Here is a 26,838-nt window from a genome sequence, read left to right as displayed (position 1 = left end):
AGTGATACAATATTTATGTACATTATGAAATGCTCACAAGTATAGTTACCATCTGTTACTATACAAAGTTATTACAATATTATTGACTATATTCCCTGCACTGTAATTACATCCCTGTGTCTTATTTATTTTATAACTAGAAGATTGTACCTCTTAATCCCCTTTACCTATTTTGCCCATCCCTCCACCCTCCATCCCATAGCAACCACCAGTTTGTTCTCTGTATCTATGAGTCTATTTTTATTTTGTTTTATTTGTTTTGTTTTTCAGATTCTACATATAAATGAACTCATATGGTATTTGTCTTTCTCTGTCTTATTTCACTTAGCATAATACCCTTTAGGTTTCTCCATGTTGTTGAAAATGAAAAATGAATTCATTCTTTTTTATGGCTGAGTATATTCCAATGTGTACATACACTGCCTCTCTTCTATCCACTCATCAGTGGACATTTAGGTTGCTTCCATATCTTGGCTATTGTAAATAATGCTGTGATGAACATAGGGTGCATACATCTTTTCTAATTAAATTTAATTTTCTTTAGGTAAATACCCAGAGCTGGAATTACTGGGTTGTATAGTATTCCTACTTTAAATTTACTGAGGGAACCCCAAACTGTGTTCTGTAGTGACTGCAGCAATTTACTTTCCCACCAGCAGTGCACAAGGGTTCCCTTTTCTCCACATCCTTGGCAACACTTGTCATTTCTTGTCTTTTTGATAACAGCCATTTTGACAGGTGTGAGGTGCTATCTCATGGTGGTTTTGATCTGCATTTCCCTGGTGATTAGTGATGTTGAGCATCTTTTCATGTGCCTATTGGAACCTCTATATCTTCTTTGGAAAGATGTCTGTTCAGGCCCTCTGCCCATTTTTTAACTGGATTGTTTGGTTTTTTTTGACATTGAGTCATATGAGTTCCTTATACATTTTGGATGTTAACCCCTTATCGAATATGTCATTTACAAATATCTTTTCCCATTTAGTACATTCCTTCCTCATTTTGTTGATGGTGTCCTTTGCTGTATAGAAGCTTTAGTCTGATGTAGTCCCATTTGTTTATTTTTGCTTTTGTTGTCTTTGAGGAAACATCCAAAAACATGTCACTCAGACACTGTGATTAGGTTCTGAGGTCAGGTCAGAGAAGGCCACACTGCTTCTACTTGGTTCTCTTGGAACATTCACTCTCTGGGTTCTCCCATGGAGAGGGCACATAGACATACTATAGTTAACTACAGTCTCCACTAAGCAACCTTCGAGTTATTCCAGCTCACATGACAGACGTGGGTGAAGAAGTCATTAAATGCTTCCAGTCCAGCCATCTGCATCATCCCCAGCCATTAAAGACTTGCCAGCTGAGGCCCCAGACATTATAAAACAGAGAGAACCCATTCTTCATGCATACACAGACTTTTGTGTGAACAGAAGTTTTCATTTCTCTAGGGTAAATACCTGTGAGTAGGGTCATTCAGTCACATGCTAAGTATATGTTTAACTTTATAAGAAACCACCAAACCGTTTTCTAGAGTGTCTGCACAGATTTGCATTCCCACTAGTAATATATGAGAGTCCGGGTGCTTGCCATATTCACCAGCACTAGGGGTTGCCCTTCTGTTGTGTTTGAGCCGTTTAGTACAGTGATATCTCATTGTGGCTTTAATTTGCATCTTCCTAATGGAAAATGATACAGAACATTTGTTTTCATGTCCTTATTTGCCATCCGCATATCCTTTTTAGTAAAATGCCTGTTCAAGGTTTTTGCCACTTTTTAATCAGTTGTCTCAGGCTGACATTTAAAAAAGTTAAATCTGATAACGTCCCGTGTCTCCCCTTCCCCCCAACATGACATTTATTTCTCATTTTTCATTCAGTTTTCTTTTTGATGTGCTTTCACTGAGTTTTGACATATGCGTGTACCTGGGGAAACTAAAGCCCTGTGGAGTGATACAAAATCATTACCCCAGAAAGTTCACTCACGCTCCTTCTGGTTAGTCCCTATCCCCAACTCCCCGCAAAGTAATCAGCATTCTGATTTTTCTCACCATTGGTCCTGCCTGATGTAAATAGAATCATACGAAATGTGTTCTTTCGTGTAAGACTTCTTTACGTAGCATAATGTTTTTGAGAATCATCCACCCTGCACGTATCAATGGTTCCTTCCTTTTTACTGCTGAGTGGTATTCCCTTGTATGACTAGGTCACAGCTTGTTAATCCATTCTTCTACTGATGAGCACTTGGGCTGTTTCCAATTTGGGCTATTATGAATAAAGCTGCTGTGAACAATCATGTACAAGTCTTTTTCTGGAAATATGATTTCATTTATCTTGGGTAAATATCTAATAGTTGAATTGCTCAATCATAATATAAATCTATATGTAACTTTGTAAGGAACTGCGGATCTTTATCCAAATGGAAAGAAATACTTCTTTCATCCAAGATACCTTAGGCATCTCTGACTCATGGGTTTCCCAGGAATAGAAGTGCCCTTTGTTGTGGAAATTGTGGAGGTGGAATGATTCCCACCCCCTTCCTGGATCAGAACTGGTTCAAGAATATATGTGCCTCTCCTAGCAGCTCTGCCCTCACAGCTGTCAGCCCTGGTCAGGGGGTGGTGGGGAGGTTTAATTATAATGCTTCTGACAGTTTCTGAGCAGAGAGCCCAGTGCCTGCTACACCAACAGCTGGGCTCAGCCTGAAGCTGCCAGGCTGAAAACGCCCCAGTCTCTGGCTCTTCCTCAGGAGGCCTGCTTAATGGTGTAAGAAGTTCATGTTCCCACAGGCTCAGTGCTGGTCAGGTACAGGTTGAGGGCACACCCCAGCTTAAGAGGCTTACATCACTCCTCATCTTACCACTGGTTAGCTGCCACGCGGGATATAGCCGAGCAGAGCCCAAACCACCGGAGAATGGAGTCCTTGGCACAACCCAAGTTCTCAGAGCTTGTCTCGTTTGAACATACATCTACTTACTGGCGCTGCTTATGTCCCTCTAGGAGCCATTTATATGTCCTCTGACTTCTTTGTCCCGTGACTAATTAGGAAAGCAGGGGTGCAAGATGCTGTGTGAGGTGGAGCCCTCTTGTTTTTGCCTTTCCAGAAATGCTCTTTACTTCCTCCCACAGCACTTTAGCAGTGCCTCTTTTATGGCACTGTGCACTTTCTACCCCGCATCACTGCTATTTGAAGTTATTTGTATATTTAATATTCTGCCTTGTTCCTGAAAGGATTTGTAGTGATTTGTAACAATAACTCAAGTACAAATAGGTGCCATGAGTTAAAAGTGGAATGAAAGAAAATGAGGGTGGGGACATAATATGGAACCAGGAATGCTAATCTTGTACACTTCTTAGCACTTTTCATAAATAGTGAGTGCCATAAGGGAAGAACTCTTTAGGCATCTTTGTATTTCTAATAGGGCCTAGCCCACTTTTTTTAAACTGCTTTATTGAGATATAATTCACATACCACAAAATTCACCCATTGAAGTGTAAAATGCAACGGTTTTAAGTATTTTCACAGAACTGTGCAGCCATCATCACTCTCTTCATCACCCCACAGAGAAACCCCATACCCATTAGCAGTCACTCCCCACTCCCTCCTACCCCAAGCCCCTGGCAATCTTTGGTCTGTTTTCTGCCTCTATAGATTTGCCTATTCTGGATATTTCATATAAATGGGCACATACAACATATGGCCTTTCATGATTTCCTTCATTTAGCATAATATTTTCATGGTTCATCCATGCTATAATATGTATAGTACTTGGTTTCTTTTTTATGGCTGCATAATGTTCCATTATATGGATATAACATATTTTGTTTATCCATTCATCTACTGATGGTCATTTAGGTTATTACCACCTTTTGGCTATTATGAATAATGCTACTATGCACATTTGTGTACACATTCTTCTGTACAAATGTTTTAATTTTTCTTGGATATATGCTTAAGACTGGAATTGCCGGGTCATACAGTAACTGTACATTTAACCATTGAGAAACTGCCAGACTGTGTTCCACAGTGGCTGCACCATTTTACATTCTCATCACCAGGGCATGAGTATTCCAATTTCTCCATTCCTGCCAATATTTTTCATTATCTGTCTTTATGGTTCTGCCATCTTAGTGGATGTGAAGTAGTATCTCATTTTGTTTTTGATTTTCTTTTCCCTAATGACTAAAGATGTTAAACATGTCTTCATGTCCTTATTGGCCATTTCTGTATCTTATTTGAAGAAACATCTATCATATATTTTGCTTATTTTTAATTGCGTTGTTTATTTTTGAGTTGCTTAAGTTCTTTATATACCCTGCATACAAGACCCTTGTCGGCTATATGATTTGCCAATAATTTCTCCTACTGCATGGGTTGCCTTTTCATATCTTGATATATCAAATGATATCTTGATCATATCATTTGAAACAGAAATGTTTTTAATCTTGGTGTAGTCCAATGTATCTATTTTTTCTTTCATCATTTCTGCTTTTGATGTTGTATGTACAAAGTTTTGATTAACCCAAGGTCACAAAGATTTCCCAGACCTTTCTTGAACAGACTGGACATGAAATGCTTATTTACAACAGCTAGCATTTGTTGAGCACTTGCTTTGAGCTTGACATTATGCCATGCATTGTCCAGAGGGTATCATTGTCAGTAATGGCAACAATAAATAGTAACTTTATTGAGCTCTTATATGAATGATCTCATTTAATGCTCCACAGCAAGTCTTTGCAGCATATGCATATCTCTATTTTACAGGTAGAGAAACTAAGGATCAGAGATATTATCTGCATATGATGCCTAGAATTGCTGTAGCCATCTCCTGGCCATGAAATGAGACATTGGTGTCAAGCTGTGAGGGACAGAAGGGAAATATGGAAAGGATCGGCTACTGATGAGATACTGAATCAAAAGCTAACTAATATCAACCACAATGTTCACAGGTGACATTTATTCAGAACTTAACAAGAGCTATCTCATTTAATAGTCACAACACATCTTCAAGGAAAAATGTATTATGTGGACAACACTATAAGGCTTACAAATGTTCCGTACTATAGCAAACCCTGTTGGTCTTTTCCATTTTTTCCTTACTAATAGAACCCCAATTTTTTCACCATCGTCTTGGTAGCCATGACTTCAGGGTTTGGGAAGGCTGAACTCTTTCCCATCCTGAGGAGGTGAATCACGATTAATTTCCTTCCTTCAGGTTCCATTGGCCAGGAATAGTTTCATTTCCAAACAGAAACCAACTACTGGCAAAGGGAATGAGACCACTGACTGGTTAAAACCAACTACTGGCAAAGGGAATGAGACCACTGACTGGGGAGGATGGGTAAAACCAACTACTGGCTAAAATCAACTACTGGCAAAGGGAATGAGACCACTGACTGGGGAGGATGGGTGGGAAGGGAGGGGGAAAAGGGGGCATTAGGATTAGCACACATAATGTGGAGGGGGGGCACAGGGAAGGCAGTGCAACATAGAGAAGACAAGTAGTGATTCTAGAGCATGTTACTACGCTGATGGACAGCGACTGTAATGGGGTATGTGGGGGGGACTTGATAATGGGGGGAGTCTAGTAACCATAATGTTGTTCATCTAATTGTACATTAATGATAACAAAATTTTTAAAAATGGATGGTTCTGCATGTGATGCCTAAAACACATGTAACCTTTTGGCTCATATGAGCAGGCATTGCTGACAAAATGGGGAGGGCAGATGGGATAAATGGAAAGCACTGGATCCCTGATGAGCCACTGAATTAAGAATCCTAGAATTGTCTTACATCCAGATTTGTTGTTTAAGCCACTTTTCAGTGGTCCTTCTGTTACTGGCAGCTAAATTCATCCTTTCTAATCCAAACACATAGGTAGTAAATGGCAAAGCCAGGAATCAAACCAAGGTCTGTCTGACTCCAAAGCCTAATCACTGTGTAAAGTGTCAGAGTTCACAGAATAGGTGAACTTTCAATGCAGGACTAACAGCCTGTGATATTATATCATATAAGATCCTGTAGGAAAGAAATTATTTTGTATTGGTAAAGCATATGCTTATAAATTTAGAAAAGAAACTTAGATGTCCTGATCCAACCTCCCACTTGGTGCAGGAATTCCTTCTCTAACATCTCTAACCAGTGAACCCTCTAGTCTACTTGATCTTCTCAGTGGAGAGGTAATAATTGTAATGGGGAAAAGTTACACTTTGGAATCTGACCTGTCCCTGAATCCTGACTCTACTACTACCTTAGCCTTTTTGAGTCTAAATTTGTGAGATGGGCACAATAATAGCCACTCAAGTTTGTGGTGATGGTTAGTATGATAATGAATATAAAAAGTCAGACACAAAATAAATTATAGAGATGTCATTATTTCATAAGGCAGGTCATTCTGTTGTTGGAAATAGTCATTACTAATGAAAATAAATTGAGCTCCTATCCAAGCATATGGGAAGAGGGGAACACAGTTCTTATTTTTGAGGACTAAAGAATTTTGAAGGGTGCTTAAGAGTAACAATTGTACTATTCTATAGGCAGAGGGAGCTTTGGAATCCCATCTGACATTTGCCCTTTGAATTGACAAATTCGGATTATATGAAGGACTGTATTTTTCTACATAGCTGCAACAATCTCTCTCACCTCATGTGTTCTTCTTAAGTGACTTCAATATTTGTCCCATTGAAGGGTAGACTCTCTGTCTCCTGCTCTCAAATCTGGGTGAGGGCTTATGACTGCTCCAATCAATAACATCCAGTAGAAGTGATTTTTTTATGAAGGTATTATTGATATACACTCTTATGAAGGTTTCACATGAAAAAACAATGTGGTTACTACATTTACCCATATTACCAAGTCCCCACCCATACCCCAATGCAGTCACTGTCCATCAGTGTAGTAAGATGCCACAGATTCACTATTTGCCTTCTCTGTGCTACACTGTCTCCCCTGTGACCCCCCCACACCATGTGTACTAAACATAATAACCCTCAATCCTCTTCTCCCTCCCTCCCCACCCGCACTCACACACCCCTCCCCTTGGTAATCAGTAGTTCCTTCTTGGAGTCTCTGAGTCTGCTGCTATTTTGTTTCTTCAGTTTTGCTTCATTGTTATACTCCACAAATAAGGAAATCAGAAGTGATACTATATTATTTCTGAAGCTAGGTCATAATAAAGATACAGCTTATTTGACACACTTGATCTGGGAAGGTCAGCCATCACGCTGTGAGGCAATTCAAACACACTCAAGTAGAGAGACCACATACAGAGGCTCAATATGGAGGGGAATGGAGGCCTCCAGCTGACAGATAGCATCAACTACCGGGCATATGAATGAACTAGCCTGGAGATGATCCCAGCTCCTAGCCTCTGAGTATTCTAGTTGAGGCCCCAGAAATTATGAAACAAAGACAAGGTATACCTACTGCACCCTGTCCAAATTCCTGACCCACAGAATCCATGAACATAAATGGTTGCTTTATGCCTCTAAGTTTTGGGGTAATTAGTTATGAAGCCATAGTAATTGAAATAGGTTACATACACATAAAAATTCAATAACATATTTATATGGTAATTTTTAAGCACAGCTCTATGAATCATAGTTATTTTTTAATATCACCAACTATGAGCCCAGAATTTTGCATGTGTTATTTCATTTGCATGCAGGATTGGCCCTATTATTATCCACATGTTATAGGTGAGTAAACTGAAGCTCAGTGAGATTAAGTAACTTGCTTGGGGTCATGCAGTTAAAAGTGTATACTCTTTCCACTACGTCACATGGCTTCTTAAGGAAGAACTATATTTCAAACATGCAACAAAAGATAGAACCTCTAGGATTTGATTATGGAAATCTCATTCAAATTTCCCATTTTTATCCCTTCCAACTTCCATAAAGCCACTTTCACTAAATGCCTATAATTATTGCTTTAGCTTCTGGTTAGTTTCCCTGCTTTCAGCTTTCCAGGGTGCAAAGTCCTGCACTCTCTACCATACTGAGTTTCCTAAAGCACCAAGTTAGGTCTGTCTCTCAACCATTTGACTTAATAGCTTTATCCAAAAGCCTCTTTCTTTCTGAAAGACTCAATCAGGAATACCAACTCTTCAAAGGCAGGATCTTCCACTTCCTTTTTGTCTTTTCATCATTGCACCCCTCAGTGCCTAGCACAGAGCCTGGTACATAGCAGATGCTCAGGAAATATTTTGTGGAATGAAGTCTCTTGAATACACTAATGGATAAGTCTGTTTTCTGCCTTCTTTCACTGTGTTTCACATGAGGATAGTTTAGACCAGGAATGATCTCTGGGACTAGCTATAGATGAAAAGGTACTTTCTAGAATTTGTTTCCTGGGACTTAAACTAAAACAGTGACCACAGGCATCCTTCATGCTCTTCTAAACTTCTGGGAAAATCTACATAAATTTCCACATTGCCTTTGTTGGGATGGAGAACGAGAACACAATGTTCTGCTTGTTCAAACAAAATTTATGGGTAGCACCTTTCACTGACTTATGCTTGCCAAACTTTCTTCCAGCTGGGAGATAAGTTGTACCTCCTATTTGTAAAATTAATTTTTAATTCTGTAAATGGTATATAAATGATTAAGCATTATTTCCTTAGCATCATTACTTTCCACAAATTATTTTTCTTTTTGCTGGAGTATATTTTCTAATAATTCTGAGAGTTTCTATGCATGATAAGTTTTTTGGGTTCTTATATGCCTGAAATGCCTTTATTTCTCCTTCCTACATATACAGTACTTTGGCTTGGTATTACATCCCAGGTTCAACATCATTTTCACTCAATGGCTTGACGACATTGCTCCACTGCTTTTCCATGTCTAGAAGTCCAATGCCAAACTTGTTCTTGTTCCATTGTAGGTAGTCTTCATTTTCCTTTGCAAGATTTTACTAATTTCATGGTTTTCTTGATGTTATAAAATTTCACTGTACTGTGTCTAGATTTAGAGTTTTTTTAAATTTACTATTCTTGTTTTTATAAGTCATCCTTCTTGGCACTTATAAAGCCTTTCCAATCTTCAGATTCATAACTTCAATTCTGGAGAGTTTTTGTTTTGGTTTCTTTGGGAACTCCTTTTAGACAAGTGTGGAAATTTCTTGATTAGTCTATCCTTTATGTGTCTCACCTTTTCTTTCCTACTTTCTATCCCTCCATCCTTTATCCTATGCTCTGGGAGAATATGTCAGTCCAGTTTTCCTGCTCACTGATTTAATCTTTGTTTGTAACCATTACAAATCTTTGTCCAGTTCATCTATTGACCTTTAAATTTCACCTGTTATTTCTTGTTTTAAATCTCTTATTTTTTCAAATTTACCTATTGTCGTTTCATAATTACTTGTTCTTTCATGGATGGATGTTATATTTTTTTCTTATTCTGAGGTTATTATTACCATTTTATATTCATGTTCTGAGGACTCCATTCTATTTCTCTGATAAAAGTCCTTTCATTTGTTGAGTTTATTGTCTCTATTTCATGGAATTTGCTTTGTTTGAATGTGTGCGGATTCTCTTATTACATGCTTCTCTCTGCAGTGAAGGTTTCTTTTTAGATTATCTGCTCCCTCTGTTTATGCAGCTTGCTTCAGAGAATAGAGGAATAGATGTAGCTGCTGTTTTCAGAGTGGGTGAGATGGAGAACATGCCATAGACGGGGCAACTTGATGACTGTGCGCCTCTCTATTTCTTGTAAATGTTCTCAACTGCTTGACCATCACCCAAGATTAAATTAGAGCCTCTCACTGTCTTAGTCCCATACCCACTGATTTCACTCGAAGACAGATTCCCTCTATTATTACTTGCTGGTCCATGTGGCGGCAAGAGGGATGGACAGAAGTTGTCTTCTGGCTTTCTTCTTGTGATACTGAGTAGCTACCTCTAAGACCACTCTTTCATCCTAATTTTTACTTTTTGGCATGGAGACACCCTGGGGTCCTTTCACCATCTATTAGAATACTCTATCATGCTTTCTCATGCATGTCCTGGGCTGTAGTTTCCTTCTTTAATTTGAATCCATCTACTTCTCTTTGCTCAAGGATTCCTCTCAGTTTTTGGCCCACCAAGAGTGATCTCAAGCATGACCATGTATTGAATCATTTTTATGTTGTGCCAGGTAGAATAAAGTGGAGAAACTGTAAATAGCAGTGGCTCAAGGAAGGTAAACCTTATTTCTCTAGCACATAAAGTTGGTAAAAAAAAGTTCCCCAGTGCTGATATGGTTGCTCCATGATCACCAGCTTCCTGTCTGCCTAGTTCTGCCATTCTCCATACCTGGCTTCCACTTCCTCATGCAGTATGGCTGCTTGAACACAAATCATGTCATTAACATTTGAGCCAGTAGGAAGGAGAAAAGGCAAAAAGGGGTGTGGTTCCTCTCTCTAAGGATACTTCCCATGTGTTATACATGATACTTCTATATTCTGGGAGTATAGTAAATGCATTGTTGTACATACCATGCCTACTACAAGGAACTTCGAATATGATGTTTCATTTATTCCTCAGTATAACCCTTATATTATCCCTAGTTTATAGATAAACTCCACTAACTTGCCCAAGGTCATGCAACTAATAAGCTGTGAAGCTTGGACCTGAACTCAGATCTGACTCCAAAGCTACCTTACTAGGTTCTTTCCACTATACCAGTGGGTCTCAACCTTGGCTGTACATTAGAACCACCAGCGTAGCTTTAAAATGTACTAATGCTTGGGAACCACACGAGATCAATTAAGTCATAGTCAAGAATATTTTGTAGAAGCTTCCCATTTGATTCTGTTTCAAAGCTAGAGTTGAGTATATTGCATTTTCTAACTTGTTTCTTTTTGCCTTTGTATGCTATATGTACCTCTGCCAAATATTTTCCTGATTAGCTGATTGCTAACATCCTCCTTAGGGTTTTACTTGTCTGTTTAATTTTTTATTATTATTTTAAAGAAATATAGAAAATTCATGTTTGCTTAATTCATATTTGCTTTGTATTTTAACATATCATTAAGAAATATATCATACATGCAAAACTGTACAGATTTTGAAAATCATTTCTGTCATCAGTCATATTAATAGACTACAGAAGAAAAATCACATGATCAAATTAAACGATGCAGAAAAAGCATTTGACAAAATTCAACATTCACTCATAATTTTAAAAAAATCCTCATGCACTTTCTGGGTGCCTGCAGGGGGAGCCATGTAGGCCTGTGGGACCCCCAGAGGCCCCCAGACTTCTGAATCCCACTGTAGGACAGGGCTCCCAGGCCCCTACTTAGTGCATTGGGAATGAACAGCCTTGCTGTTTGATCTAGTTATTTCTTTAAGAAACATCTTTTCAAGAGTCAAAAATCTTTTTGAGAATTTTATAAAAGCTCTGATTTCCCCTACCCCCGAAATGATATGTAAATTAAGAGATAAGCAAATTTTTAAATCTAAAAAAATAAATTTAAGAAACACCCTCAGAAAACTCTAGGGATAGAGAGGAACTTGCTCAACTTGATACCGAACATCTATAAAATAAAACAAAACACCTTACAGTTAGTACGACACTTAACGATGAAAGTCTAAATGCTACTACTGAAAACTACTCTCCAAATTGTACCAATTTATGTTTCTTCTAACACATTATGAGAGTTCCAGCTGTTTTTTTGTCTTTGCCTATGCTTGGTATGCTATATCTCAAAAAGTTTTCTTATTCTAATGGTTTTTGAAATACGTAATTTATGTTTTAACTTGGATTTCCCTAGATATGTGTGAGGTTGGGCATATTTTCACATGTTTATTGGCCATTAGAGTTTCCTCTTCTATGAATAACCTGGACATATACTTTGTTCATTTTTTTCTCTTGTAGTTTTGCCTTATTATTGATATGATAGAATTACATTATTAATTATAAATAAGTTATATTATATATTATATATACCATATCTATCAGGACATTAATCCTTTGTCAGTTACATAAAATTCAAATATTTTCTCTCAGTTTGCTACTTATCTTTTAATGTTTAATGCTATCTTTTGCCCTCAGAAGCTTTAAATTTTCATGTAATCAAATTTACCAGTGTTTTGCTAGAAGATTTCTTCTTTTTGCATCTTGGCTAAGAAAGTCTTTCTTACCATAAAGACCTAAAGAGAATCTTCTACTCAGGTCTTTAAAATATCTGGAGTTTATTTTTATGTATGATGAGAGATGGGAATCAAATTTAATTTTTTTCCATATCGAAGTTAATTGTCCCAATACCATCTACTGAATATTCCATGCTTTCCTTACCCTATACAGCTAAACAAATACCCAAACCGACTATGGGCTAGACAGTGTTCTAGGCACTTTGAACACAGCATTAAAAACAAACTAAAATATTACTTTTGGTATTGTGATTCTATTTCATTAAAGTGGTCAGAATATCCCTGACTTTTGGGACTTATATTCTACTTTGGGGAGATCTATGATTGAACATAATAAATAGGTATATTATGCAGTAAGTGGGAAGGTGGTAAATGTTATGGAAAAAATAGAGCAGGGTAAAGGAACTTGGGGGTATTAGGTTGGGAGGGATGGTTGTAACTTTAAATAGAGTGGTCTGGGTTGATTTTGTTGAAAAGTTGACATTTGGTCAAAGACTTGAAAGAAGTGAGGGAATTGGCATGTGAATATTTGGGGGTTAATAAAAGCTAATACTCACAGATACTATGTGCCAGATTTTGTTTTAAGCACTTTACATATATTTACTCATTTAATCCTCACAAAAGCAGATACTTCACAATGACCAATATCTGTGAATTTCACAAAAGTTTCCGGTGGGGTTTTTCTTGGAATTTCTTCATACAGAGAGAGACACATTACTTTGAGGGAGGCCTGATACTCTTACAACATTGCATCTTGCCATCCCGGAGCACAGTCTAGCTTCATATTTATTCACAGCTTCTGTTATGTTCTTCAGTAGTTCGATGGTTTTTCTCAATAAACACTAAAGAAAACGGACTTTAAACTATTTTATGTAGCTCATCACTTCAAACATTTTTTACTACAAAACCTTTTTTCTGTTTTTAAAGAATACCTCTGAATATCCACATACCTTACACTGGGAAACACTGATCTTGTTCACCCCTCTGCTCTCTGGTGTATACAAAGCAAATTCATCCATCCTAGACTGTCTCCCAAAGACATTTTACAGCAACCACAGTACTGTTGAAAAACTTGTATCATGGGGAAATTTCCCCTAAAATCGATTCCAAATCTTTTATGTTTAAGTTTTACCGTCCCATCCATTCTTGTATGCTCACCAGAAGTAAAATGATTTCGAGTTCTGATACAAAATCAACTGCTACATATTTATGGAATGCTTATGATATGCAAGAAAAAACTTTAAGACATTAGCTTTGCTGGACAAGGAGGTTGCAACCAACTTGGAATTTCCAGGATATTTCCCTGTGCCTATTCCTTGATATTTCTCTGCCCTTGACCTGAATAACCCTGACTTTTCAAGAGGTGGCCACAATGTAAGGCAGAAACAAATGGGACAGAATAGGCGGACACATGCATTCCCTTAAGGCACTTATTTAGAAACCGGGGTAACAGTAGCAAGGTGTTGGGAGGACTTTGCCGGGCAAGTTGTACACGTGATACTCTCTACCCCACTAACATAGATAGCTTAGGTTTGCTGAGCCAGCACCTTCCAGAAATCTGTAATCATATTTTTTAATCCCACTTTGAGGCAGCCTACAGTAAGACACATGCGCAGAAAGTGCTTAACTAGAAATCAACAGCTATATATAAAAAGGAGAGTTAATTGGACTAGGAATCAGATAAAAGATCTGATTAATGAGCATGCTATTTGCTCTGAGATTCCTGGAAGCCAAGCAAAAATGGAACCATGGGAGTTCAAGACTGCTACATACCAGTGCATGTGGCCTCAGTTGTGAACATGGTAGCCCACCCCTGCTTTAGCCTCTCACCTTTATCTTCTTTTGTCTTACAGTTTGGCCTGATTTAACAAACTCAATTTGATCACTTCCTTGCCTTTATAATATATTTGATATAAAGAAGACAATTCGTAACAAATAGGCAGTTTGAGATGAGAGCCATTAATATTTATCTTTTAGCCATCAGACTGACTTCACATGGAAAAGTTGCTGGGTTGGATTGTAACTCTCAGGCTCTCAAAGGTAAACACCACAGATCCCATCAACCAGATTATTACTCTAAGGTAAAAGGTCTTGGGGTTCTCTTCTAACACCATCCTCCACAAATATTCCCCATCTTGTCCCTTTCCTACCCTTTCTTAATTTACTCCACTGACCTCATTAAAAAAAACTGGTTGCTCGGTGCATGAACTAAAATACCTTAAAGAATGTGCAAATTTGATTGTTTTCTCTCAAGAAGGTGAAAGGAAGAGAGCTACAATTTCTAAGAAGTTTGGTTTGATTGCCTGAGTCTGGGCCCCAGGCAGATTAGACCAAGATTTGGCCAAGTGAAATTGCCAATTCCCTCAAAGAAAAGGCTAGTACATTGCTCATTAGAGTGTTCTGGACTTCCCTGGACAATCTTTTTGCAACCCTGCAATTTCCTGTTGGTTATAAATGAAACCTTTCTAGCTGTTAATGCAGCCTGTGAATTGGAAGAAAAAGAGCATGTAATTAATCATAGGAGTTGGGGGGATTCACCAAGCCTGAGTTATAGGGGAGAAGCCGGACAAGGCACTAGGACCTAGAAGGCATCTATCCACCCTGGCAGGAATTTCTTGCTTGGAGCTCAGACAACAAAGGCATAGGGAGATTGGTTTTCTTTCTCTCAGCATCTCCACCCAACCAGCAGAAAACCGGTGAGTGGGGCTTTCAAGTGGTTTTCAGGCAGAACGTAACAGATGTCAAACGGGAAAAGCACAAGGAGAAGCGTGCTCTCTCTGTCTCTTTTTCTCTCCTCTTTTTTTCTTTTTCACTTTATTCTATTGGATTTTTTCCCCCTAAGCCTCTACCTGGGATTTTCCTTTGAAAAAGTGAGTTGAATGTTCCTTTGTTTTCACTGTGATGCTGATTTAGAATAATACCGCCGCTGATCCTAGAGCAAAGCCAAGTGTTACTGGCACGCCTGGGGAAATGCTTCGCTACTTGTCTTGAGGAGGTGGGGTTTCTTACCACTGCAGGTTGCCTGACAGAGACAATGCTGAGCTCAGCACAGGTCATGGTGACATTGGAAGAAAAGAGGGACTGAGTCTGGCAATCCTGCTAAGCACCAGTCTTCCTTTATCTCCTGTCCTGCTGGTCCCTTGCAAATATCTCGATGTGGCAGCATGTAGCAGCTGAGCCCAGCTTGCTTTGTGAGTCCTTTTATCCCCATCTGTGAGATGCATGTTAATAGTTTGGTTCCTAGGCTGTCACTACCTTTGCTAGCTTTGGGGGCTTCTGTGTGTTGTATTTGGTTACATGTTGTGATTTTTTTCTTTTTCTGTCTACTTTTTCTTTTTTTTGGTTCAGCATTAAAGGGGGGGAAACATCTGACATATGACCATTTTTGCCTCAGCTAATGCACCTGGGCAAAGACAAGTTGGAGGGTGAATTGCCTGTTGTAAGGGCAAAATGCCCTTTTCTGTCAGGGTAGAACTCCAGAACAATGAAAGGTGTGCTTGCTTCTAAAGGTCCCATATGCTATTGAGGGACTTGTTTGAGAATCTTTCAACGATTAAATGATTCCATTAAGAGGTGGAGCTGCATCACTGAGGAGGGATAGAGCACATAAAAAAGAGAAAAGGATTTTGTGACCAAATGGTACTGGGGGAAAGCAGAGCTAGTAACTTGTTAAATAACTGATTTTTCTATTCTTTTTTCTTTCAGCTTATTTCTATGAATGTTGGATAGCTTCACCAGTTTGGTGGGGAAAGGGTTTGATGAATAGCACAAAGACACAGGCTATTCCCTGGAGGCTGATCCTTTAAAGGAGAATCCTGGTTTATTCTGGGGGGAGGGGGGCGTGGGGAGGGGATGCACATATTAGAGTAGGAAAAAGGGTCTGGAATTGAATTTAAAAACGGTCCTTTGTGGTCATTTTACTGAGATGCAAAGATTGCTTCCTCAGCTGGAGATGCTAACCTTGGCTAGCTCCTTCTGTTCTCTTCAAGGGAAATTTTGTCAGGCTATGGATTCATTTACAACTGTTAGTCATGTGGGCATGTGTGAGGAAACAGATGCCAATTTTAATGTATTTAGCCCGAAGTTACAATTTGATAGGAGCCACTGTCAGGAAGTCCCAGGATTTTAAGCTATTTCAAAATCCCTCCCTCTCCCCCGTACGGAACAATGCCCCAAGTATCAGCACCTCCCTCTATATCTCTCACCCCAACCCCCACAAGCAGCAGCACCCCAAGCCCCTCCTTCTTCTCTGTTCAGATCAATATTCCTGCAGGTCAGGGGCAAGCAGCAGATGGGTCACGGGCTCCTTTCAACCAGTTCTTTTCTCAAGCAGCAGATTGCAGGTCTGGATCGGGCTAATATTTGAATCCCTTTCTCTTTTTTTTCTCCTCACCCCTTTTCTTTGCCTCTTTTCACTCCCACCCCTTTGTCCAACACTCAGGTCTCTGAGGTTCCACCAAAATATGGAACTTGATTTTGGACATTTTGACGAAAGAGATAAGGCATCTAGGAACATGCGAGGCTCACGGATGAATGGGCTGCCTAGCCCCACTCACAGCGCCCATTGCAGCTTCTACCGAACCAGAACCTTGCAGGCACTGAGCAATGAGAAGAAAGCCAAGAAGGTACGTTTCTACCGCAATGGGGACCGCTACTTCAAAGGCATTGTGTATGCTGTGTCCTCTGACCGTTTTCGCAGCTTCGACGCCTTGCTGGCTGACCTGACTCGATCTCTGTCCGACAACATCAACCTGCCTCAGGGAGTACGCTACATTTACACCATTGATGGATCCAGGAAGATTGGAAGCATGGATGAACTGGAGGAAGGTAATTCAAGGAGTGGGTGGTGGCCCTTGGTAGGAGGTGGCATCATCGGTATTGCTTGCATTGCTTGGAATTCATTGAAAGAAATTAGGAAACATGTTTGTCAAAATGCCAGGTTGATGCTGAGACTTCTGATTTTATAGGCATCAACAGAACCATTAGCCATTACCCTCTGTGGCCTTCTTCAGTCTCTGCTGCAGTGGAAGTGTGGCTGGTGGTGATAATGCATTGTGCTTATCTGCCAGGGTATACAAAGAAAAATGTGAACTGTGTCATTTACTCTAGATTTTGTTCATAATTAACTCAAAGTAGCACTATCGAGGCACACAATGAAATCATTAGGGGTGTTAAATGGAGTTGGTTGGATCAACAGAGAGAAACTACTATATCCAAATATTCTTTGAACTGCTGAAAGACTATTTGTGAGTTGCAGCTCATGAAAATATGCACCCTAAAAGCAGGTCTTCCTGAACATAGTCACAAAGGATTATACTTTTAGGTAAATGGTCACTGCTCAGCTGTTGCTTCTAAAAAGCCCACTTCAGGGTGTGTCCCTCAGGCTGAGGTCACTGAGAGAAATACCAAAGAAAGCTGTAGGTATGTTTGGTATTTTAATACAGACTGTTCCTATTAGAATAGGAACTGACTCACTATACCTAAACCCCTTTAAATGCTCTCTAGATTTTGGTTTTGCAATCACATTTTATGATTAGATTGCTGGAAATTCTGACAACCAGTATACCCTCTCAAAAATAGGGAAAATCTCATCTCTTACCAAAACTTGCTCAGTCACGAAGTCTTTCCTGTGGTCCTTTAGAAAATAGATCTTGGGACACATTCTTAATGTTTTACTTCATCAACTCAATTATACTGAGGATGCCTCCCAACCCCCACTTTTAAATTGGTATAACATATGTGATCTGTTTAACCTGACACACTGCTTTAAAGGACAGCTTCAAATGATACTGATTTCATTATCAAAGGGTGGTGATAATGAAATCATCACCCCAAAACCTGTCCCCTATGCTCTTGCCCTCCCTCCTCGCTCCTTCCATTCCTTGAGCAAAGGTGAGTTTAGAGCAGGCAAATCTCTAGAGAAATCAAATTAAGAAACAGCTGGCAGGGAAGGAGAAATAGTACATGAAATAATGGTGTAGGAGTGCCCCTCCTCCACTTCACTGCTTCTAGGTTTCTTGTGTTCCTAGACAAAGGAACATGAGGGCTTCCCTTGTATAAGACCACGTTCTTGTAAGTAGCTGCTGTGATCAAGTGATTTGGGGCCAGTTACTTAGAGGAGACAGTGTCCATATGGCTACTGGATCTGGTTCTCAGGGCTCAAGTCCGAGGTTTTTCTACATAGCTAACCTGGAAAGCAGTGCTGAGGAGGCTTGAATTATTCGATCATGTGCTGAATGGCCAGGCAGAGGTTAATCTTACACCTTTTCTGAACATTGAAGGATAGGCTGTCCTAGCGCATATCTTAAAAGAAAGGAGTGTCCGGCAAACTTGAAGGACTTGAATCAGCCAGGTTGAGGGAGCTGTCCAACAGAGGGATCCATAGGGAGTGTGTCTTTTGTCACTGTAAAAGCCTCCTCTCAGTTGAGTTTGAGGGGTTTCTCTGTAATAATTTTCTCAAACAGAGCACCCTGAATCACCCACTAAGTCCTCATTTCCACTAACTGCGGTCTTTTAAAGACCATGATAGATGCCAGGGCAGAATTCAGAACCAAATGACATTGTAATCAGAGCAAGGATTAGAGTGTTCTTGTGTCTGATATAAGAGGGGTATCATGCACAGATTTTTTTACTCAAATCCATTTTTTTAACATGTCTTGCTCAAGGACAAGCCTTTGATATTAATTTTTCTCCCTGGTTGTATGTGTGTGTGTGTGTGTGTGTGTGTACTGGGGGGATGGGTGTTGTGATAATCTCAATTCAAATAGGTAATAAATGTAATTTTGAAAATTGCAGCTTTCTTTTTTTGGTCTTTTTGAGGCCTGGAAATCTTATACATTGCTTCCCAAGAGACTTCAAATTTAGAAAGTTTGGAAAGATCCCTGAGTGAAGAATCAGGGGCATAGAGCTCTAGTCTTAGAGGCAGAAGATTATAACAGGAAAAGGAATCTTTAGAATTAGATTTGGTCAACTCCAAGATCCACCACCTGCTAGCTTGTGTGTTCCTGGGGAAACCATTTAGACTCCCTGAGCCTCAGCTTTTTATCTGCAAAGTGGGAATAACTGCTTTGAAGATTAAAGAAGACAATAAATATGAAGTGTTTAGTGTTCTACCTGATGCAAAGTAACACTCGATAAAGGGTAACTATTACTGAGTCATCCTAGTTTATAGCTGGTTAGCTACATGGCCAGAGATTTTTCCTTATCACTGTGGCTAATGTTCTCTTTTTAAAAAACAACTTTATTGAGGTATAATTTGCATACTGCAAAATCCACCCACTTAAGTGTATAATTCAATGATTTTTAGAAAATTTACCAAGTGGTTCAACCATCATCATAATCTAATTTTAGACCATTTTTATCAGCCCCCACCAAAAGACTCTGTATCAATTAGCCATGACTGCTCATTTCTCCTTTTTTCTCCAGCTCTGAGATAACTCATCTACTAGGCACATTTTATTTAAATTGAATCATACACTGTGTGGTCTTCTGTGACTGGCTTCTTTCACTTAGAATAATGTTTTCAAGATTTATCTATGTTTTACCATGTATCAGCACTTCGTTCCTTTTTATTGAGGAATAATTTTCCATTTTTAAAAAGTGGAATATTCTTATCAGTAAAATGAGATGAGTAACACCTGCCTTATAAGGGTGGTTGTGAGGATAAAATTAGATAATAGATATGGAAATACATTGACAAGGTAAAACTAAAGCTACAAGGTACTATTTTTATTAATGATGTAATAGTAATAATACTAATAAAGATGATGCTAGTGAGGGGTTAGATTGGCCAATGGTTCCCAAACCCAGCTGCCTTTCAAAATCTTTTAGAGCCTTAGAAAAATAACAATTCCTGCGCCAATTCCAGGTCTATGGAATCAAAATCCCCAGGGCTAGGGCCCCAGAACCTATGTTTTTAGCAGTCTCCCCAGGTGATTCTTATGTGCACTGAAACCTGGGAAGTACTGGATTAGGTGATCTTGATGAGCCCCTTCAGCTAACTACAGCGATAAGAGTTCTAGGAATGTAGAAATCCTTGTTTCTATTTATTGCTTTGTAGATCTTAAAGGAATAATGGAGCATAGAACATCCTATGTTTCCAAATAGCCACATTATTAAATATTTAGCCTAAAGTAAAATGAAATAAAAAGCAATTGGTTAATAATCACTCTGCCCTGTGGCATTCCTTTGTCTAATGCCTCTAGTCTACTGTCTGCTGGTAGATACTGAGGGTAACAAGGGGAGCATTGAGATCAAAGTCAGGTTACTGATGGCAGCTTTCTGACAGCAGCTTGGGTGCATGGAGGGTCTTCACCACACCATAGAGGATGTGTCCATATACATATTAGCTGTATTCCCTGTGGATCAATGAATGAAATATACTGATGACTTATCCTTTTTCCCTGCTTAATCTTTCATTGTACAATCATTCGCCTTCTCATACCCTGTCCAAGTCCTTCTCCACTTCCTTGTGAGTACCCAGATCAATCTTAGGGTTATCATTCTGAGTATTATTATGCAGACCATGGGACAGTCTTATTGCAAACTCTGAGCTGTGTGGTGACACTATCTATCATCCAGTTCCTTTGCTATAGCTCATTTGTTCCCATGAGATGAACCCGCCTTTTCAGTAACTTATCCTGTACTAAATAAAGCAAGCACATTGCCAAAGGGGAGGATTTTAAGATACTTAGGTGAGAGATGCATCATTAATAGGCTTAATACAATAAAATACTATTTAATATTGTACTTCTTGAGTGAGGAAGCCCTGGAAAAGAGAAAGCCGAGGCAGAAGTGCTTTTGCACTGAGAAAATATAAATATGCTTAATGTTTTGGAACCTTTCTGGAAATGAGGGGAAGTAGACATTAGATCATCTTGAGCCCCACAGCTTGTTCCCTTCCTGCCCTTTCAGCTGTGCTTCCATGACCTCATTTCCTTACCTCCTCGCCCTGAAGTAGATCATCAGTTCCAGCACATTTTCACCTTGCTTGGCTCTGAAGCCAGCTTTCCTTCTAGGCTCCCAATGGTTGAAAATGGCCACTGGAAGCTGTTGCAGAATGGGAACCCAGCTGTGTAAAGGTGCAACACAGTGCCAGGCAGCTGGTCATGCAGGAAGCACTGAGCTCTGCAGACGTTGCAAACGTTTGCAAAATCAGAACAAGCAAGCTTTGGTCTAGAGAAGCAGCACATTTGATGTCTTTCCAGTAGTGCAAGTGGAGAGTCCTCTGTGGTGGACAGCTATTTCTTTAACAATTAATTACAGTAGCAATTTTGTCTCCTAAAGTCTGTGTGGGATAGAAAAGAGAAGAAAATTCCTTTTCATAGACCTTTAGGGCTAGAAGGGTCTCAGATGTCACCTAGTATAATACCTTTAATTTATAGAGGGCGATACAGAGATTAAGTGATTTACTTGAGGTCACACAGCTTGTAAATGCCTGGTTAGGATTTGAATCCAGATCTGACTCCCCAAGTCGCTGCTCTTAACCACCATTAATATCCTGCCCTGTGGTGGGGGAAGCTGGTAATGGGGGAGGCTGTGCATGTGTGGGAGTAGGGGAATATGGGGAATTTGTATACCTTCCCCTTACTTTTGCTGTGACCCTAGAACTGCTCTAAAAAAAATAAAGTCTTAAAAAGATACCCTGTGTTCAATGTACATCAGCAGTGGCAGCAAGTGGCTTTGCTGGCTGTTAGCCGTAGAGCTCATACATTTGGCATTTGTAGCAAGCACTCCCCTCAACCGGCAGGAAATCTTCTCTTGAAGACATGGTACCCAGGCAGTGCCCAGGGTATATAATGATTATAGCTCAGTTCCAAGCTGGCTGCCCTTGCTTCTTTCTCTTTCCTTTCCTTCAGCTTCTACCCCTCCTCTTTTCATCTCGTTTCTCTCAACCCTTTCTTTCTCCTTTCCATCTTTACTCTTTCCTTCTTGTTCTCACTCTATTCCTTCAGATTAGGGACTTAACAGTAATGATAGTGGGAACTTATCAAGTGCTGACTGTGTACCAGGCTCTGGGCTCAGCATTTACATCCATCATCTGATGTGTGCCTCACAGCAGCCTTATGAGGTAGGTATTGTTATCATCCTCACTTTGCAGACAAGTAACTGAAGCCAAGGGAAGTTAGTTGATACCCAAGGGCACACAGCTAGGAAATATTGGGGACCCCATTCTGACTGACATTACATCAGCTGCTCTTTTTCCATTACTCTCTATTAGGGCCAAAAGGAGAGTAAGGAGAGAGACTGAAATGTACTGTTGGAAGGTGCTCAACATAGATGTGGCTGAGGGCTGGGCCCTCTGGAAAGTTCTTAGGTGCCATATGATACTATAGCTATCTATCATCATTTTCATTTTCATCTGGGGGTGGTTAATCATACTTATAGTTCAGAGGCTTAAGAGGTTTAAGAGCTGGGGGCAAAAAAAATCCTGAGTCCTAATAGGGCTACACAGCTGACTCTCCAGAGGAGACTGGATGAGTGATATCATAAATATACAGCCTCACACATTTCCACACCACCAGTTGTCTGACCGTGTTTTAAAGTACATGACAAGTTATGGAAAACGTCTGACGCAAAGGCAATGACTTCTTGGAAGGTGCCCGTGAAGTTGGTGGAGTGCTAAGGCAAGAGACCATTTCTATGGTGTGAGAGAGATTGACTCAGAGCATGTGGGGAAATTGAAAGGACCCTTTCATCCTTTAAATCACAATTAAAGATCCCAGTCTCTAAACACATGGATTAGGTTGGATTAAGGAGCAAGGGAGCCAGAGAAATTAGGGTTTCTTTTAGCTGAGATCTTTGATCACCCCACAGACCTTGAGTGTGTGTGTGTGTGTGTGCACCAAGTTGCCCGGGGGTGCCTGTGCGCTCCCTTACAAACCATGCCTTGGTCTCCCTGTGGACAGAGAACACTAGCAGCTTCGGAGACTCAGAGGAGTGTTGGAAACCACTTACCCTCCCCCTCCACACACACACATAAATGTCCTCAAAGGTGCCCTAGAGAATCTTACTGAATCTTCTCTCAGCCCTGAGAAATTTATTAATTAACATGACTTAAAGGATTTGGTGCTACAGCAAAGCAATCAATATTTGCAAAGGGAGTGAATTATCAGCCGAGTGTTTCTGAATGTTTCTGCATGGTTCTCCTGCTGAGACCAAAGGAAGAAGAGCCATCAGAGTATAATTGCGTTTAATGCTTTTTTTTTTTTGGCACTAGCTAGGGTTGATTTTTTAATTTATTTAGAGTTATTGTTAATGAGTTAAGCTTGATTAAATCACACTGGTTTTCTGCAGCTTGACCTCTGGATGAACTTCTATATACCTTGAGGCTAATGTGTTTTACTTGACAAATTCAACCTTTTCCAATACTCTCTCCCTCAGGCTGAGCCTATCCCTCTTCCTCTTTCCTCCAGTTTCTAGTTCCAGGTGTCTAATCCCCTCCTCTTGCCTCTGACTCTAGCGTTTCTTCCCCTGTATTAGTCACTTCCTCAAGCCCAAGGTAAATGTGAAAATTACACTAGATCCCTTCAATCCATAATTCAGGCTGTATAATATATCCTCACATCTCTACCTCATTACTTATAGCACCCAAGGGTGAGCACTGGTGAAGATAGCCCTGAATATACAGATCTAGTGTATAACATTTGGGAAGATGGAAAGATGAGGGGTGGGTGGTGGAAAAAGAGCAGAGTATTTCTCAAGTAAGAGTAGACTTGCAAACACAAGGCATGATGTGTGTGTGTGTGTGTGTATGTGTGTGTGTGTGTACGCACATAGAGTTTGTTATTCAGTTTCTCCACCTGGGTGTGGGGGTGAGCAGTAGAGGACACAATTATACACACATATATACATTCACCACACACACAAACTCATACACACATATTTCACATTTCAATATTACATAGCTTAGCCATATACTCAGTGCAAAGGACAATCTGGCTTCTTGGCAAGTATATACTGTATGCCAATACTATGCAAGGATGTTGGGTCACTTGAACTTGGAATAAAAATGTATTAACTTTGGTTCATAATATAACAATGGAATGGATCTGTGAGTCTAGAAACAGGACAGGAATGTTAAGAAACAGAAACATGTTAAAAACACTCCAATAATGCCCCTAGATCTTAACAGTCTAGAAATTAATGCAGATGTTTCAGTTCCAATAAAACTGTATCAAGCTTGAGAACCCTGCTTGTTAGATTATACTTCTGGGTGTTCATTGTCCATAGGACCCTTAGCTTTATAGGATCTTTAACTAGGTATGCCCTTAACGAAGAATATTTTGCTGATTACTTGCTCTTGAGTTTAAATGAACCAGGCTGTTAAGCCCAGTTAGGAATTGTACCTAAAATTGGTCATTATCACCATTTCTCCAGAAGTCCAACTCCAAGGTCAGCATGTAGTAGTTTGGTTAGACTAGTCCATGTATCTGCTGCTATTAAACTAATCACACTTATTTCTTCCCATAGGGGAGAGCTATGTTTGCTCCTCAGACAACTTCTTTAAGAAGGTGGAGTACACCAAGAATGTCAATCCCAACTGGTCTGTCAATGTGAAGACATCCGCCAATATGAAAGCCCCCCAGTCCCTGGCTAGCAGCAATAGTGCCCAAGCCAGGGAGAACAAGGACTTTGTGCGCCCAAAGTTGGTGACCATCATCCGCAGTGGGGTGAAGCCTCGGAAGGCTGTGCGTGTGCTTCTGAACAAGAAAACAGCCCACTCTTTTGAACAAGTCCTCACTGATATCACTGAAGCCATCAAACTAGAGACAGGAGTTGTCAAAAAACTCTACACTCTGGATGGAAAACAGGTAGGTCCTTTTTTTTCCAAAGTATTCTTCTCATTTGTTCTGAGTCCTTGGATGACCATCTTACACCTCAGCCATCATCTCTGGTTCAGGGTCTCTTCCTCTACCTGTCATCATCCCTACCTGATATTTGATGTCTCATGTGAAAGAAAGAGAAAACAGACAAAGCATTGGACCAGGACTCTTAGGCTTTGAAGTTCAATCTGCTTCTGACTTACTGAGTAGAATGGTCTCACTTAGCCTCAGCTTCCTTATCTGCTAAGAAAAGATGTATTAGAACGGAGGTCCTACCTAGTCTTATAAATATGAATTTGGCTATTGCATGAATAACTCTCATTGTTAAATGCGTATGACTGGGAATGAGATTTACCCATTCATTTCTTCTTAGATGACCTCACATCGGTATTCAATATCCTTTGCAGTGAAAAGAGGTGGGAGTGTCCCTCGTATTGTATGGAAGGGGTTAGACGTGGGGGAATCGGTGAAGTCTCCGGTTCGTTGTCTTTGCCTTGTACTAGATCACATTTTTTCTTTCTCCCTTTTCTTTGTGACATTAGCTGTCTTAATTTGGTTCCACTGATGGTTTCTGTGCAAAAGAGACTATTTCAGGATCCTAAAATTAGCCCAAGAAAGACGCTGCCATCTGTTTCTCTCCAAATCAGCTCCTTCATGTCATTGGTTATGCTCCTAAAGTGCCACCTATATTAATATCTGGGAAAGAATGCAGCCAGGCGTCTCCATCAGACAGATGCACCATTCTCTTGAGCGTAGGGAGCTGTAAATGTACAGCAAAAAATGTTCCAAGGGAATTGTAACAATGGCTGGTTCTGTTGGCTCAAAAGAGAATCCTGGTCCCTCATCAGAGAAGACAAGTGTGGATTATTATCAGTCCATATTTTCTACCTCTTAAAATACCTTTGGTGCTTGAACATCTATAAGGAGTCTAAAAAAGCATATCCACCATGCATCAGAAGGACTGAAGAGTGCTCAGATGCAGAACTGGGCCTTTTCCCATAGTTTCTGATATACAGTGTGCTACCAGATTTTAGGTTTCTTGGAAACCTCAGACTTATATATTTGGTGATTTTTGTAGTCCATGGCTTCTGTCTGTTCTCCCTCATATTGTGATCTGGGAGAAACCTGGAGACATTGGTTATATGTGACCTGTGTTTGGTGTACCAAAGCAATAACCTCACTTGGGAGCAGAAAATGTCCAACTCCCAAGCACCTCTCTAAGAGTAACTCTTTTCTGAGGACCAGGTGTATAATAAATAGAAGCTGCCCAGGAACAGGCTTCATCACCAGAAACCTCATCTCAGAGAAACAGAACTTAGGAATTTTAGGATCACTGGATCTCAGAGTTGAGGGTAGCCTTAGAAGTCATGACATTTAATCCCCCACCTATGGCAAGGGTATACTCTACAGCCATTTCAATGTCATGAGACAGCCTATGCCACTGTTGAACAAATGTGATTTTTAGAAAGATTTTCCTTATATTGGGCATAGGTCCACTTCCTTGTATCTTCAGCCTCTTGAAGTAACGCAGAACAAATAGAAATCAAGAACATAAGACTGGGATTCAAAAGACCTGGTTTCTAATCTAGATATTGCCACTTAACTGTCCTGAGCTTCACACTTCTCTGTACAAAAGGGTTGAGGCACCTGTCTACCCATGCTCACAGGGTTATCGTGAAGATCACAGGAAATAATGGAAATAAAAGCACTCTGTATATTAAAACATGTGAGGTAAACATGTATGCATGCAGATGATCATTAAATGAGATGAAATATGTAAATTGTCTGACAATTTATATAAATATTAATAAATGTTAGCTCTCTTCCCCCTAGTTGACCTCCATCACTCTTAGCATGAGTTTTCAACATTTTGTGGAGATATACCAAACCT

At 39.8% G+C, this 26,838-nt stretch overlaps 1 protein-coding gene across 5 annotated transcripts in view; it reads left to right on the top strand.

Annotated features, from left to right (window-relative positions):
- The first annotated feature begins 14,715 nt into the window (after nt 1–14,715).
- Nucleotides 14,716–26,838, top strand: part of DCX (doublecortin) — a 106,258-nt gene continuing 94,135 nt past the window's right edge. Inside the window, exons 1-4 of one of the 5 annotated variants that reach the window (XM_073227645.1) lie at nt 14,734–14,819; nt 14,966–14,993; nt 16,565–16,950; nt 24,595–24,935. In XM_073227645.1, the coding sequence (XP_073083746.1) occupies nt 16,587–16,950; nt 24,595–24,935 (705 nt within the window). In that variant the 5' untranslated portion in view covers nt 14,734–14,819; nt 14,966–14,993; nt 16,565–16,586. Of the gene's footprint in view, nt 14,820–14,845; nt 14,994–15,182; nt 15,315–16,564; nt 16,951–24,594; nt 24,936–26,838 lie in introns of those variants that run through there. The other 4 variants (XM_017671291.3, XM_073227643.1, XM_073227642.1 and 1 more) reach the window with 4 other exon arrangements.

This window comes from Manis javanica, chromosome X (genome assembly GCF_040802235.1).
Source record: "Manis javanica isolate MJ-LG chromosome X, MJ_LKY, whole genome shotgun sequence".
In the NCBI taxonomy this organism is placed as follows: Eukaryota; Metazoa; Chordata; class Mammalia; order Pholidota; family Manidae; genus Manis; species Manis javanica.
Note: the sequence above shows the minus strand (reverse complement) of the source record. Positions and strands in the feature narration are given on the sequence as shown.